Source organism: Pholcus phalangioides, unplaced genomic scaffold (assembly GCF_987345545.1).
Source record: "Pholcus phalangioides strain wild (caught in Gottingen) unplaced genomic scaffold, Ppha-v1.0 ptg000004l_1, whole genome shotgun sequence".
In the NCBI taxonomy this organism is placed as follows: domain Eukaryota; kingdom Metazoa; phylum Arthropoda; class Arachnida; order Araneae; family Pholcidae; genus Pholcus; species Pholcus phalangioides.
Window position 1 is genome coordinate 29,930,075 of NW_028301597.1, and position 14,011 is coordinate 29,944,085.

Consider the following 14,011-nt stretch of genomic DNA (forward strand, 5'->3'; position numbering starts at 1 on the left):
TGAATTATCAACAATTATCACGCATACAGAACAGCCCATGATTAAATCAACACCATACAAACTGTATCTTGTTCTAACCAGAGCTATATAGTAAGGGCTGTTTCATCCCTTTGAAATTGCGCTTGCTGCCTTGGTTGTGGTATTTCTATAATGTTTTTATGAGCTAAGAAATCGATTAAATCCAAGAAATTGTTGGTAAGTAATAATGTCTTTTGATATTAACATTGAAAATGATAATAATAATTAACTCAAATTATTTTAAAGTGATAATAATTGATATTTTACTTCAGAATATTTTATATTAGGAATTTTTTTCACATTTGCTTCCCATGTTTTTATGCAGGGCCGTCATTTTTTCCAGGGCGGGGGGGAGGCAAAGAACATGCACTCAATTTTGTATGTGTATATATATATATATATATATATACCATTTCTAGTGTATTTTTGCTTGCCCCCCAATCCCCCCAAAATGACAGGCCTGTTTTTATGTTGCAGTTGTATTGGCAATAACAACGTCCAATTCTTCTAAAAGCTACACCTGTTTCAAATGGAAAAACAGAAAGATAATAAAAACTATTAAAAAGTTCAAAGGATAATATAAATTATCGGTCTTGATAGTTTTAATCAACTTTTGATACATCCAATAAAAGTTAATTAACATACGTGATTCAACTGAAATGGACCAGAGTTACCTCATAAGCAAATATAAAATTTCTTATTTTAAATGTTTGAATGACTGAACAAAACAAGCCAATAGATATGCTAATACTAAAGATAAAAATTGAAACAATAATTTTGTAAACAACTCAGTATAATGGGCAGTATAGCTATTGCAAACTATCGTAACTAACAGGTTAGCAAAGCAGACACATTCGGTTCTGTTTGTGCAATGACCTTGCACATGACATTGGCTTGTAATGACTCTGGCGCATCATGAAACACCCATTATTATATAAGCCTGGTTCTAATAGCTAGAATGACACAAAATGTTGTATTGGGAGTGACCAAAGACATGAGATGAAGGATTCTGTACAAAAAAAATGTCTGAATTTCACATATAGGATGGTGTAGAATGTTTATCGAGGCTTGTAATATAAACAGGGAGAATGAATCACTGCGAAGAAACTGAACCGAAACTTCCTCTTTTATGCAGGACTTGAAAGTTTAGTTTCATGATTCCGCAACTTCAACAAAGTAAATGTCTGTACAATATAACTTCTATACAAGATGGAATATCTTCACATACAGCTGTAACAGTATACCAGTTTTTAAAGCATCCTTTCACAGACGAAAAAGCTGCCATTTGTTTCTTTTTAATAGAAGAGCTGCCTTTCTCCCTGAAATCAAACTCCCAGGGCAGTCTAAATGTATACGGCTGCTAGAAAAGGGAGCAGAGGGACCTCCATAATAATATAAAATCTTAACCAAGCAATATTAAATAGGTATAGGTCTCAGCCAAGCAATATTGAAAAAGTAAATAATCTGGTGCAATGCTTTATGAGAGCAAGTATGCAAATTGTACTATTGTTCTTTTGGCTGTGATCGTATAGTGGTTAATACATTGTGTTGTGGACTGTTGTTCTTCCAGCCACGATAGAAAGGTCGGAAACTGCCCTGAACAACACTTTGCCCCCAACACTCTTGATGTGACCACTCATTGCCCTGTGTGACTTTTGGCTGTGGGAATGTTTAAAGTCCAAAGCACTAACTTATTGGTGTATCAAACACAGGAGCAATCTTGAAAAGATAATTTAACATGGCTATAATGAACGCTCATTAAGTGATGTTATTTTTATTATATTCAACTATAGAGAATGTTATACACAGTAGGCCTATGTAATTCATAATTAACCCTTCAAGCTTGTTCAGAGATTGTAGTGTATTTAGATTTGTAAACAAGAAATAACGACTAAATATGTGGACAATGAGACAGACTCAAGACCTGCTGCGTCCGTTTTTCTACTGACATCTTTACTCTACCAAACATAAACAAAAAACAGTGTTGCCACACACTTGCAACTAAATAATAAGGATGAACTACATAATCGATATACAATCGATATATCATATTCCTCCCCCTTTACAAATTGAGTCTTTCTGGAGGTTTTATATTTCTTCGGGTCCGTCGCACAGCTAATGGTGTGTCTGGGGACTTCAACACAGGATCATGTCCTTTAACAGCAGTTGGTTGTGTCATGGTTGAACTTTCCACCTCTGGCAATGGAACATCACTGTCTTGAAGTGATGGTGCTTGCACTGGTTCAGGAGTTACTTCCTGTGATGGTGTTGGTATTATCGCTGGAGTTAACGCTATGCTTGGTCCAACTGGACGAATCTGGTCACTGTGTCTCCTCCATAGCTGATTTTGTACCAATATAGTATACTGTAGTTCCCCGTCTCTGGAAACAACAGCACCAAAAACCCACTTTTTATATGGAGATCTGTAGTCTCTTACAGCCACTTTTTGTCCCACCTCGTAAACATGATCAAGAAATGTGACTCTCTTTCTGGTCTTTGCTTCTACTTCTCTGACTATGTCAGGCCATGATAAGTCCAATCTCGTGTGCAATTCCCTTTTTAAAAATAATGACGCTGGACTATATCCAGTAGAAACCTGAGGTGCTCTTCTATAGGCTAGAAGAAAGATATTGAGAGCTTTCTGTTCGGGTAGGTTTTTACTTTTGAGACATCGTAATGCTTGCTTCAAGTTGAAAACATGTCGTTCCGCCTGTCCATTTGAAGCTGCATGATAAGGTGGTGAAGTGAGGTGTTGTATTCCACATGACTTCAGAAACTGTTGCATCTCTTCCCCCACAAACGTACTTTGATTGTCAGAGACTATGGTACCTGGCATTCCATAACGTGCAAACAAAGAGTCCAGAATACTGATCAATGTCTTAGAGTTCATGTTAGGAACGATGTAAATTTCTGGCCATTTGGAATGAGCATCCACAATAAGTAAGTACGTCTTGTTCCCATACATGGCATAATCTATATGAATTCTTTCCCATGGTTTTGAAGGATATTCCCAGTAATGAATGTCATTTTTAGGTGGATAACCTTTGAACTGAGCACAGCTAGGACAATTTCTGCAAAGTCTTTCAATATCTGTGTCAATTTTTGGCCAGTACACATATGATCTTGCTAATGCTTTCATTTTCACAATTCCCATGTGACCCACATGTAGCTCTTCCAAGATTGAATTTTGAAATTTCTTGGGTATGTAGACTCTAAGTCCATTCATGATGCACCCACTTTGTAAGGAAAAGTTTCTATCTCTTGCACCTAAAGTGATACCTTGGCGTAATTTTTCCAATGTCGGCCTCAATTCAGGGTCTTGAGAAGAAGCGATAGCTATTTCTTTGTAGCTCATAGGAAGTTTTGATATGTGTTCCAGGTGATGCAATGAAACACTGTCCATTGAAAACAGTTCTTCACAAGCAAGTGGAAATCGTGACAGACAATCTGCATTTCCATTATTTTCAGATTTCCTGTAACAAATGTCAAATTGAAAATTTTGCAGGAATAGAGCATAGTGAAGTAAGCGTGTAGCACATAATCCTGGTAACTTTGATTTTTTTCCAAATATGTGTATCAATGGTTGGTGATCTGTGATCAATGTGAATCTACGTCCCATCAAATAATAATGAAATTTTTCGATCCCCCATTTTATGGCTAGTGCTTCCTTATCAATTTGGCTATAAGTCCTTTCGCTATTAGTCAAAGTACGGGATGCAAAAGAAATTGGGCATTCTGATCCATCAGGAAGCATATGCGAGATGAAGGCACCCAGTCCTCGAGGCCCTGCATCCACAGCTAACACAATTGGCTTTTGTGGATCATAGTGTACCAGAATTTTGTCCGACGCAATTTCTTCTTTGATTTTCCTGAAGCTTCCCTCACATGCTTGAGACCATTTAAATTTTGTATCCTTCTTTGTGAGATCATGTAAGGGTGCAGCAATTGCAGATAGTTGAGGAAAAAACTTTGCATAAAATGTAGCCATTCCGAGAAAAGATTTCAATTCTTTCACGTTAGAAGGTCTTTGAATTTTTAAAATAGCTTCTACTTTGGCACTGGATTTCTTCACACCACCTGACGAAATAGTAAATCCTAGATAGTTGACTTCTTTGGCAAAAAATTCACACTTCTTAATATTGAGATGTAACCCATTTTCCCGTAAACGTTGGAAAACAGTTCTCAACTTGCAGAGTAACTCATGCTCATTTTCAGCAGCTAACAGAATGTCATCAAAGAAAATACATAGTCCTTCAATGTGGACACTGAGTAAAACTGAATCAATGTACTTTTGCCAGATAGCAGGGGCAGCATTTATTCCAAACATCAATCTTTTCGGTTGATACAGACCTTTATGTGTATTTAATGTGAGCAGCTTTGATGTAGCTTCATCAACAGGTATGCTATGATATGCAGTGCGAATGTCCATCTTTGCAAAAATTTTTCCTTTGGACAACTTGGCAAACAGATCTTCTGTTCTTGGTACAGGATACTGTGGCACTTGTAATTGAGGATTGACTGTATGAGAATAGTCAGCACACAGTCTAAGTGAACCATCTGGTTTTTTGACTGGAACAACTGGTGTAGCAAAGTCAGAAGTTTCTACTTTTTGCAAAATACCTTCCACTTCAAGGCGCTGTAATTCTTTTTCCACCATGGGCTGTAATGCATAAGGAACAGGTCGAGCCTTCTGGAAGACTGGCTGTGAATGTTCTTTGAGAACTAATTTAGCAGTGTAATTAGATGCTTTCCCCGAAGTTTCAGCAAAAATATCTCTGTACTCATTAACTAGATCCAAAACAGCTTCTTTTGTAGCTTTGACACTTTGTGTTTTTACTTGGTGGATGCGGTCCCACTTCAGCGACAGAGACCCTATCCATTCGCGTCCAAGTATTGAAGAAAAGTCTTGTTCCACAATATAAACAGGCAGTTCCATTCGCTGATTTTCGTATGCAACAGCGACTTTGACAACTCCCATGGGAACAATAATATTCTGACTGTAGGTGTGAAATTTAACGTTGGTCTTGCTGAGAGGCTTGTCCGAAATTTGTCGAAATGTAGAATAGCTCAACAGAGCCTTTGCACTACCTGTGTCGATTTCCATTGCAACTGGATGACCTTCGATCAATACTGTAGTGAGCAGCGGATGATCACTTTTTATGTGATTCAATGAAAAAGTCTCACCGACATCCTCTAATTTGTGTAGCTTGGATTTACTTCGGCACACTTGTTGAACATGACCTTTTTTTCCACACAGTTTACAATGAAGATTTTTTTTCCTGCAAGAAGGAGCCTTGTGATTTTCATCACCACAACGGTAGGATTATTAGATAAAATCATGCTCGACCGAATGTTCGAAGAAGATGATCCCGATCTGGATAAGGTTCTCAAACTCGCTTTGGCAATAGAGCAAGCACAGTCAAGTACTCAAGATATTCTTCATTCAAAGAATACTGCTTTCACGTCCGTGAATGAACTCAAGCCATCTACGACGCAAGAGGTAAACAAGAAAGCAAAAATGTCAAGGTCTTTTTTTTTTAATTTTAATTTCAAAATAGTAAAATAAAAAGTCATATTATAATACAGGTAGGCCATAGCCAGGAATTTCATTCGGAGGGAGACTTTCATTTCGGGGAAGGGCAAAATGATATAACAATAGATTTTTGGCCATCTTTTTCCCTTATCTCAATAATTTTTTCACATTTCGGTGGGGGAACTGACCCCCCCCCCCCCAAGTCCACCTGTGCTACAGCCTTGCTGTAATAAAATGTCTACTCTATGCAACAAAAATTTTACTGCGATTATTTGAAAAAATGATCAGGCAGTAAAAAATTTCACTGCCTTCGATGTACTAAGTACCGAGATACATGCAGAGTTTTAAAAGAGCTGGTGAAACACTAGCAAGAAATCCAAAGTTCTGAATAAAAAGTGGTGTTCCACAAGATCTCCGTGGCTACTAAGAAAGTGATAGAACAATAGATTTGGTCATCTTTTCCCCTTTATTTGGTCATTTTCTCGCATTTCTGGGGGGAGGGAGACAAGACTCCCCAAGTCCTATCACTCTCGCTATGGCCTTGATTTAGGACACTACTACCAGAGTTGGACAAATCCCAGGCACCACATCGCCATGGCAACTAAAAATTTGATATTGGTGGCTAAAATTTTCTTTGCGTAGCTGCTAAATTGCAGGCTGAGAGCAACACAAATGCTTAGAATTTATAGCATGTCTGCCAACGTGAAAGAGAGTCACTATGTCCAGAAAATCTCAAAAGCAGCATTATTTTGGACCTTTTTCTCAAAGTAAAAATATTTTTAGCGGTACCTAAAAAATTGTTCTGCTGCCTAGTTTTTTTTGCAATTTGCCCAGCCCTGCTGCTACTAATCAACAGTGCATGTACCTCATACACACTGAATACTTACAAAACATTTGATTGGCTGATAACAAATTTGGCTAAGAGTCAAAATGTGTGGTAGTAATAGTAGTGTAACATTGTGAGCCAATACTAACCTGATTCATCCCAGCATTGACGAATAACAAACTTGGGTCATTATTGAGAAACACTGGACTAGAATGGACGTATGTGTGCCCTTTTTCTTTGACATGGTAATCGATAAAAAGCCTACGAATTTCTTTTGAGGTTAGAGTTCGATGTTTGTGATTTCGCTTCTGCACTCCTTCATAAGATGACAACTTTCGCAAATTTTGGACTTTCCTACAGAAATTACAAAACTCAATCGAGGTTTTGCATCTTGTTTTCAAAATATAATTCATTTCTCTGAGTGTATATTTTCCTGCACCTAAATAGGAAAAAAAATTAGTGAGAATCTCGCGTGACAGAAGTGAAATTTACATATAAAATTTGTAACTCATACAATGGATACGATAACAAGGAATTTTCCTACACTGCATACATATAAATATACTCATAAAATATATAGAGGGTATATATAGGACATAATACATTATTAGTATAAATCATGCAGATAGAGAATATTTATGAACTCTACAGTAGAGCATATTATATAACTGTACAGTAGAGCATCGATTATCCAAATATCAACCAAAACATAGGTTAACCGAAAGCATTCCAGTCAGCAAATTCAAATTTGGGCACAATGTAAAAGTTCCCCTAGTGGCTGATAATGGCCATGCTAGTGTGCTTTCCCCCCCCCCCCCCCCATTGAAAGCTGCAAATGATATTACAGAAAGGCATTGCTGCGGTTCTGATCGGGAAAGAATATGAAAAAAAACCAATTCCGCTGAGTTGAATTATACTTTGACCTATGTAGCACCCGTTGTGATGGACACATTCCATTCAAACTAGTGGCGTTGGAGCCGGGGGTGCTCGAGCACCCACGGAAGTTTGTAGAACGGGTCGGAGCACCCACAGAATTTATTCAAAAATTGAAATTTCCTACATGAATCTCAAGACGGGCACCCACAGGTTCGAAACACTTCCGACGCCCCTGATTCAAACAATATATAATGTTATTTGTACCATTGCAAAAAATATATAGCCGTAACAAAAAAGTGTCACTTTTTCACCTGGGGGGTCAAAAATCCGCCTTTTTTCAAATTGAATCTTTCTTTCCCCCCCCCCCATGTCCCTATATCCTATACACCAAAAAAGAGTTTCATCAGAATACCTCCATAAGAACGGGTGCTACATACGTCTGATTAGTGTCTGTTTATTTATAACTATCATTTATGATTGAAAGAACTGTTTCTATTGTGTGTGTTTGTTTTGGTTGCAAATCGCTGAATCATTGGTGAGAATTTTGGCGCAAGAAGTTCCTTAGGTTGTGTGTTGAGTACATTGCGCTGGATTTCGGTTAATGAGATTAATGTAGGTTGTGAAAAAAGCACCAAATACTAATCGGTGCTGCTATCCTGTGAGTATTTCAATTTTTTTTATTAAGCGAGTTCATCTGAGTGAGATTCGGCTTTATAACAATCCTCAATATTTAATCAAATGTAATGCAGTCGGCTCCGCTGAATCAGATACCGACCATTCTAGCACCCGATATCTGATTATGTTGGAACAATTTAATTGCCATTCTACAACATTATTATAGTTTTTGTATATTGAAAACTGATGAAAGATTAAGGTTAATTTTCCATAATCGTGGTCAACGCAATTGGCACCAGAACCTAGGGGCAGTGCCCGAGTGACATAGTGGTAAGATGCTCATCTTCCACTATGAAGGTTGTTGTCAAGGTCCATGGGTTCAAATCCATCCAAAAGAACATCAGAAACAAGTTCTTTACCAACCAAGCCTGGGGCGACCACCGATAGATGACTCCTTAATTTCCCATTTAACTCCACTCTACTGGATGGAAATTTCTGTATGGCGATATATGACAGGAGTTGGTGTGGGAATAAAGCAGTGCTCATACGACAAACCTAAGGGCTAAGGCCATTTGAGCCTCCCTCGAAATGAATTTTGTAATGGGGGTTAAGCCGCTCCCCCCCCAATATATTCTAGACGAACAATGCAATGCACCCTCCTTTTCCTGCGTATGCGTTTGAGTCCCATATATACAAGACGACCAGCAGCTTTCAGCCCCCAATGTTTTTATCATGTTGATACCTCTGGTTAGTGCTAAAACTGTGAATTTTTTCATTCCAAACAATCATTGTTTACACGAAGGCCAATTCAAGATGGCAGACAAAGGACACATACTGTTGAAAAAATGTAATTTATCACACTAAATATGCAACAATCGATATAAATGTGGAGGAAAAATTCCATCAACAAAATATTCGGTTGACAGGGCTGCAACTAGGGAGGAAGGGAGCAGGCAGGTCTTGTGCCCTGCACGCCTGACCACAAGCATAGGCGGAGATTGACTTGGAAGTCTGGGGGGGCAAGGTCATTATTGCTGGGGGGGGGGGGGGCACGATGATGATGAGGTCAGCTCTCATATATACATTAGATCAGTCGACTCCATCTTTGACGCTGGGCCCCCCCCCCCCCGTATCTCCGCCCATGACCACAAGGGGTGAAAATTTCATCCTTTTATCTCTCCTTCAACATTACAAGGGGGTACCAAAATGCATGCTTGCCCCAGTGGTTGCCAAAACTAGCAAATAACCAGGGCTGGTTCCGGACATTTCTCAAGTATAAGCAAATAATATTTTGGAGGAAAAAAAGTCACCCCTCTCCTTCAGTCTTGGCGCCTTGAAAATCGCCCTCCAAAAAAAAATTGGCCTCTTCCAGTTGGTGCGCTTCTGCGATAGCATAGTTCGCTGGATTCAAGATCCGGCCCCAATGCTGCTGTCATGGTTGCCAATTTTTGAGCAAAAAAAAAAGTCGCCACGTTGGTGCTGACCACGCTTATGGGAAAAATTAACCGAAATTATCATATATAATGGCAGGGAACTTTAGCATCCTCCCTACGGGAGAAATTCGAGTGACAGAGTATTTCATCTGTTTTAGCAGGGTATCTATTTACACGATTAAGCGGGGGACGACTGTATTAGATTAATCAATGAGAATTTTGTCAAGGATTCAATTAAGTTATAATTACTACATCTTACCATGAATGAAAACCAATGAAAATTATGAGAATATTTCGAATCGTTAATCAATTAAGGCATAAATACAGCTATCAATGTATATCATAACTTGTAAATATATTAAACCCCCCCCCCCTTTTGCGGATACCGCCGGAAACATAAAATATACGCCCACGAACGAAACGCTTCTTATTGAAGAGTTCAAGATAAAACACAATTGATATTCCGCCGTAAAAGAGGGGTGACCGTTAAGAGGGGATTTCACTGTAATGGGTTGATGTAACTCGACAGATTTCGTCGAGAATGGACATGGTTTTAATTTTACTTGACCTTTTAAAGTTAAATTTGACCGGTTCAAACTATTAAAACATCGAAACAAAGCGTCAGTTAAAAAATTATACCATCGCTACAACAAACTAAAGCCGGCAAGGCCGGAAAAAAAACGTGTGGGTGGGAAATAAAAAGTGTAAATATAAACACGGACGGCCTTAACCATAGCTTATAAGACCAAATGATGAGGAATTGCAGAAAAAGTTACTACTGCCATCTAGCTTTCAAGTCCAAAAAAAGAAGTGCAGCAAAAAGAAAATTCGCTAACAATGAAAAGTTTTCAGTTTATATCAAGTGGAATAGATGGCGCAGTAAGCCTGTTCATTGGATGTTTCCAATCAATTGTTTCTCTGAGTTGGTACGAAGTACTATAGATGGCGCCTTGTCCCTGTTCATTAAAATGCGTTTTTTACTTATTCGCGTGGTTTTTTTTTAAATTTTTTTTTAATGTTCATAGTTGAATTCAATTTTTGTGATCAATGTCATAAATATTTGCGCAAAAAGTTCACGTAAATGTTTTTACCCCTATAGAAAAAAAAAAAGCGTTATCCGTATGGTTGAATTCGAAGTAGACTAAAATGATATCACCATTGATTGCTGTTTTCATGGCTTAAAGAGACTGTAGTCGTACAACCTATTAGATCAGGGGCGGGGCAATGATTTACGCAGGGCCGCTACTAGATGCTTGGTCAGACGGAGGCAAGCATGCAGTTTGGCGCCCTCTTGTTATGTTGAAGGAGCGGTTTAATAAAGCGTGAAATTTGCGTCCTCTGATCAGGGCACCAGACCTTCCTGCTCCTCTTTCTTTGCGGCCCTGGATCTACGTATGGCCCTCGTAGATTATGGGAAAATGAATTTCTTTGCGTATGTGGTGAGCTTCCACGTAGTCACGGAGGCAAATTTTATAGCCACTCTAAGGGCCCGTTTTTCCCCATGGGTGAATGGGGCACTTGCCCAGTGCCCATAAATGTTCAGAGCTCCGAAATTAATTGCCTTCAGTCATCATTGACGTAAGCAAAGAGGGGGTTTTGGGGTTCTAACCCCCCCCCCCCCCAAAGCCGAGATTATAGTGTATTTTGCAAGAAAAACGCAAACCTCTCCCTTGAGAAGAAAAAAAAATTGGAAACCCCCCCCTTGAGAAAATTCTGCGTACGCCTATGCCTTCAGTATTTTAAGCACATCTCACATGCCCTCCCCCTTTTCATTCATTCGTTCTGGAATTATTTCTTTCTAAATTTCTGAATTTTCATTTCTGAATTTTTTCTGAATTCCTGAAACCATGTGATGCAGCTGGTTTTCTACAGACAGCTTGAGTTACACATATTCCTGTACCATTTAAAAAATGATGTTTATATTCATATGGCACAGAATTATTTTATATTATTATTTGTCGAAAATTATATTTCTAAATTTATATATATTTAGTTGTTTCTGAGAAGTTTCGTTATTTTGTAAATTTCTAAACGTGGATCCATATGTGACACACGGCAAATGATATTTGGTTTGAGTAGGATCCAATGAAAATCGCCGACGTTTCATGAATGTGTGTATGATGATATACATATGTTAGTATGTCATGAAACAATGATAAAGTATTTAATGAAATGAAGATGTGGAATATATGTGTAGGATAAGCGGTTAGAAAAAATTTCTTATCAATATATAGTCGATCATTTTTAGGAAAGATTAAGATAATATGTTTATTTGCAATATATATATATATATATATATATATATACAGTCAAACCTCGTTAATGAGTCACTCTTGGGAAGAGCAAAAATATGACTTGATAAGCGGAGTGACTCGTTAAACGGAGTGAGTCATAGCTGTGCCAATTGCTGCATGAGGATAATTGGGACTTCCAAAAAGTGATCCGGTAAGCGGAGTGGCGTGTTAACCGGGTGACGCACTAACGAGGTTTGACTGTATATATACTCAGTCAAGATAATTGTTTTTTCCTTTACGCAACTTATAATTCAAGTTCAGTTCAAGTTCATTTTAACTAGATTGTTGATCTAATAAGAGATAGATCGCGATATATTATTTCTTTCCTAAGTTTTGAATTTTCACCAATTAAGTGCGCATTCTGTGATAATGCTATGCCATTTCGAGAGAGAATGCCGATTTCTTCCCAAAAATACTCTATGCAAAATCATGACTCAAGAGGGCTCCAAAAATCACCGGGTCCCAGTCCAGGACAGCGAAATCATTGACATTACTCGGAAACCAATGGTACAACAAATGGATTTAGAGCCGGATTGTTAGTAGGTTCATGAGAGCTATCCGGGAAGACCCTGTGACCCAAGTTTGAGTCGCAATCCATAGATTAAGAATTCCTGATGTACGGCTTGTACGGCCGGTACGAATATTTTCGCTGTTTCTTTTTCCGATTTCTTATTAGGCTGGTCAGATTGTATAAGGAATTGGAAAACATTATACCGTGAACGGCATTTGTTCCACAAACGGGGCCCATATGATTATTTTCACTGCAGACACTCTGGTAAGGGCGGCCCTGATCATGCCTAGTTTTATCCGCTGAGGAATCCTGGTTGCATTTCTTTCAAACTCTTCTTAAAAATGTGTTCATATGATCAAAACTATTATTTTTTTTAGGTAACGGTGATACTTACGTATTCCCAAGAGGATTCCCGATTATCGTATGATCTGTCTAGGGAATTTGTTGGTGTTTATTATTATTATTAAACTATAACAAAAATTATATAAAAAAACAACTAAAAAAGGAGTAATATATTGTCGTTTATATTGCTAGTGATATAGGCCTACATGTCAATCCTCGTTCAATTTTCAGTCATTAACAAGCAAATGCTTCTGCTGATTGTCTTAAGCCGCATGGTCCAAAACTTGACATGTCCGTATCATTCGAGTTACTTATGGTCTCCACAGCGATGCAGGTCTTGATCATATCTCCAGACAGTCCGGTTCTGTCGGAAATCAAAAGCTCCATACTTTGCTAGCATCTCTCTCCAGGGCAATCAGATACATGTAAGGAAAAAATAAGAAAATTAAGTTCCTTTTCCAAGAGATTTTTCACGTATTTTCATCAATTATTTGACTGTATTTGAATATTTTGCTCTGATTAAATACTTAAAATTAAGTAAGTTACATTCCTTTTTGGTTATTGATTAATGCTCGAATTGAACCTTAATTACGGAGAGTGAAGCTAGGATTGAACCGTGTAACATTCATTTGTGTTGTTGACATGACTCTGGGTTTCGCGGACTACTCTGGGAAGATTTACGCATTGTCGATTTTCACTCGACCTCGGCTTATAATGCTTAGACATGTCCGAGTGTGATTACCAAGTGACAAATGAATCCCTATCAATTTCCATGGACTTCACCAAGTTATTGAGTATGTAACTCGGTTTCGTGAGCTACACCCAAGACCGGGGAAATTCCGAATAGAATAGTATGGTCACGGGGTGGTACCACCTGAAGCAATCGTCGAACACCAATTAATGATGTGACTGCTGGAGTTTCATGAACTACTTGGCTTATAAGGTTTAAAAGACATTCTCAGGTGTGTCCGAGTGTATATACTATTCTGTCAAATAAATACGAAGATTCAATACTACGCCGAGTGAGTGAGTCCGCAACTTGACGCTTTTTTCGACCACTACTTCCCTTGGCCAAGACGAAAATCACCGTCCTGGTGGTGGTAGTGTAGCCTGCTGTAGGCCCCTATTATAATTTCAAAAACCATGAGAATCGTCTATGAGAAGCTTCTAATGTCGCTAGTCGTTAGTTTAAATTGTGCACCAGCGAAGCTACCGTGCCTTAACTTTTACTTTGGCACTTCAATCGCAATATTATAATTTATTTTATTATTGGCAATTCGATTTAGTGTTTTGCCCTTGAAGAACATTTTACAAACGAAATGTTTTGCACCCCCCACATTCCTTCTCGGGCCCCTAAACTATTTAAGATTACCCTGGATAGTTTGATGGTCTCGGACTCCACAATAATTATTTTAATATTTTAAACTGATTTAACAGAATCAAATAATGAATTACACTATCGTAATGATTTTACGCTATAACTTGAATAAATCCAACGTCTTAAACGTGATTCGATATCGTTCAATACAGGTTTAATAATGTAACGAACTTTTTTTCGTTTAA

At 38.2% G+C, this 14,011-nt stretch overlaps 1 protein-coding gene across 3 annotated transcripts in view; it reads right to left on the bottom strand.

The window, feature by feature from the left end:
- Positions 1 to 10,017, bottom strand: part of LOC149087070 (alanine--tRNA ligase, cytoplasmic-like) — a 34,683-nt gene extending 24,666 nt beyond the window's left edge. The window contains exons 1-2 of one of the 3 annotated variants that reach the window (XM_089231297.1): positions 9,870 to 10,017; positions 6,527 to 6,816 (exon numbers count right to left, since the gene is read on the bottom strand). In XM_089231297.1, the coding sequence (XP_089087423.1) occupies positions 6,527 to 6,790 (264 nt within the window). In that variant the 5' untranslated portion in view covers positions 6,791 to 6,816; positions 9,870 to 10,017. Of the gene's footprint in view, positions 1 to 6,526; positions 6,817 to 9,560 lie in introns of all 3 variants that reach the window. The other 2 variants (XM_089231296.1, XM_089231298.1) reach the window with 2 other exon arrangements.
- Between the last annotated feature and the right edge of the window lie 3,994 nt (positions 10,018 to 14,011).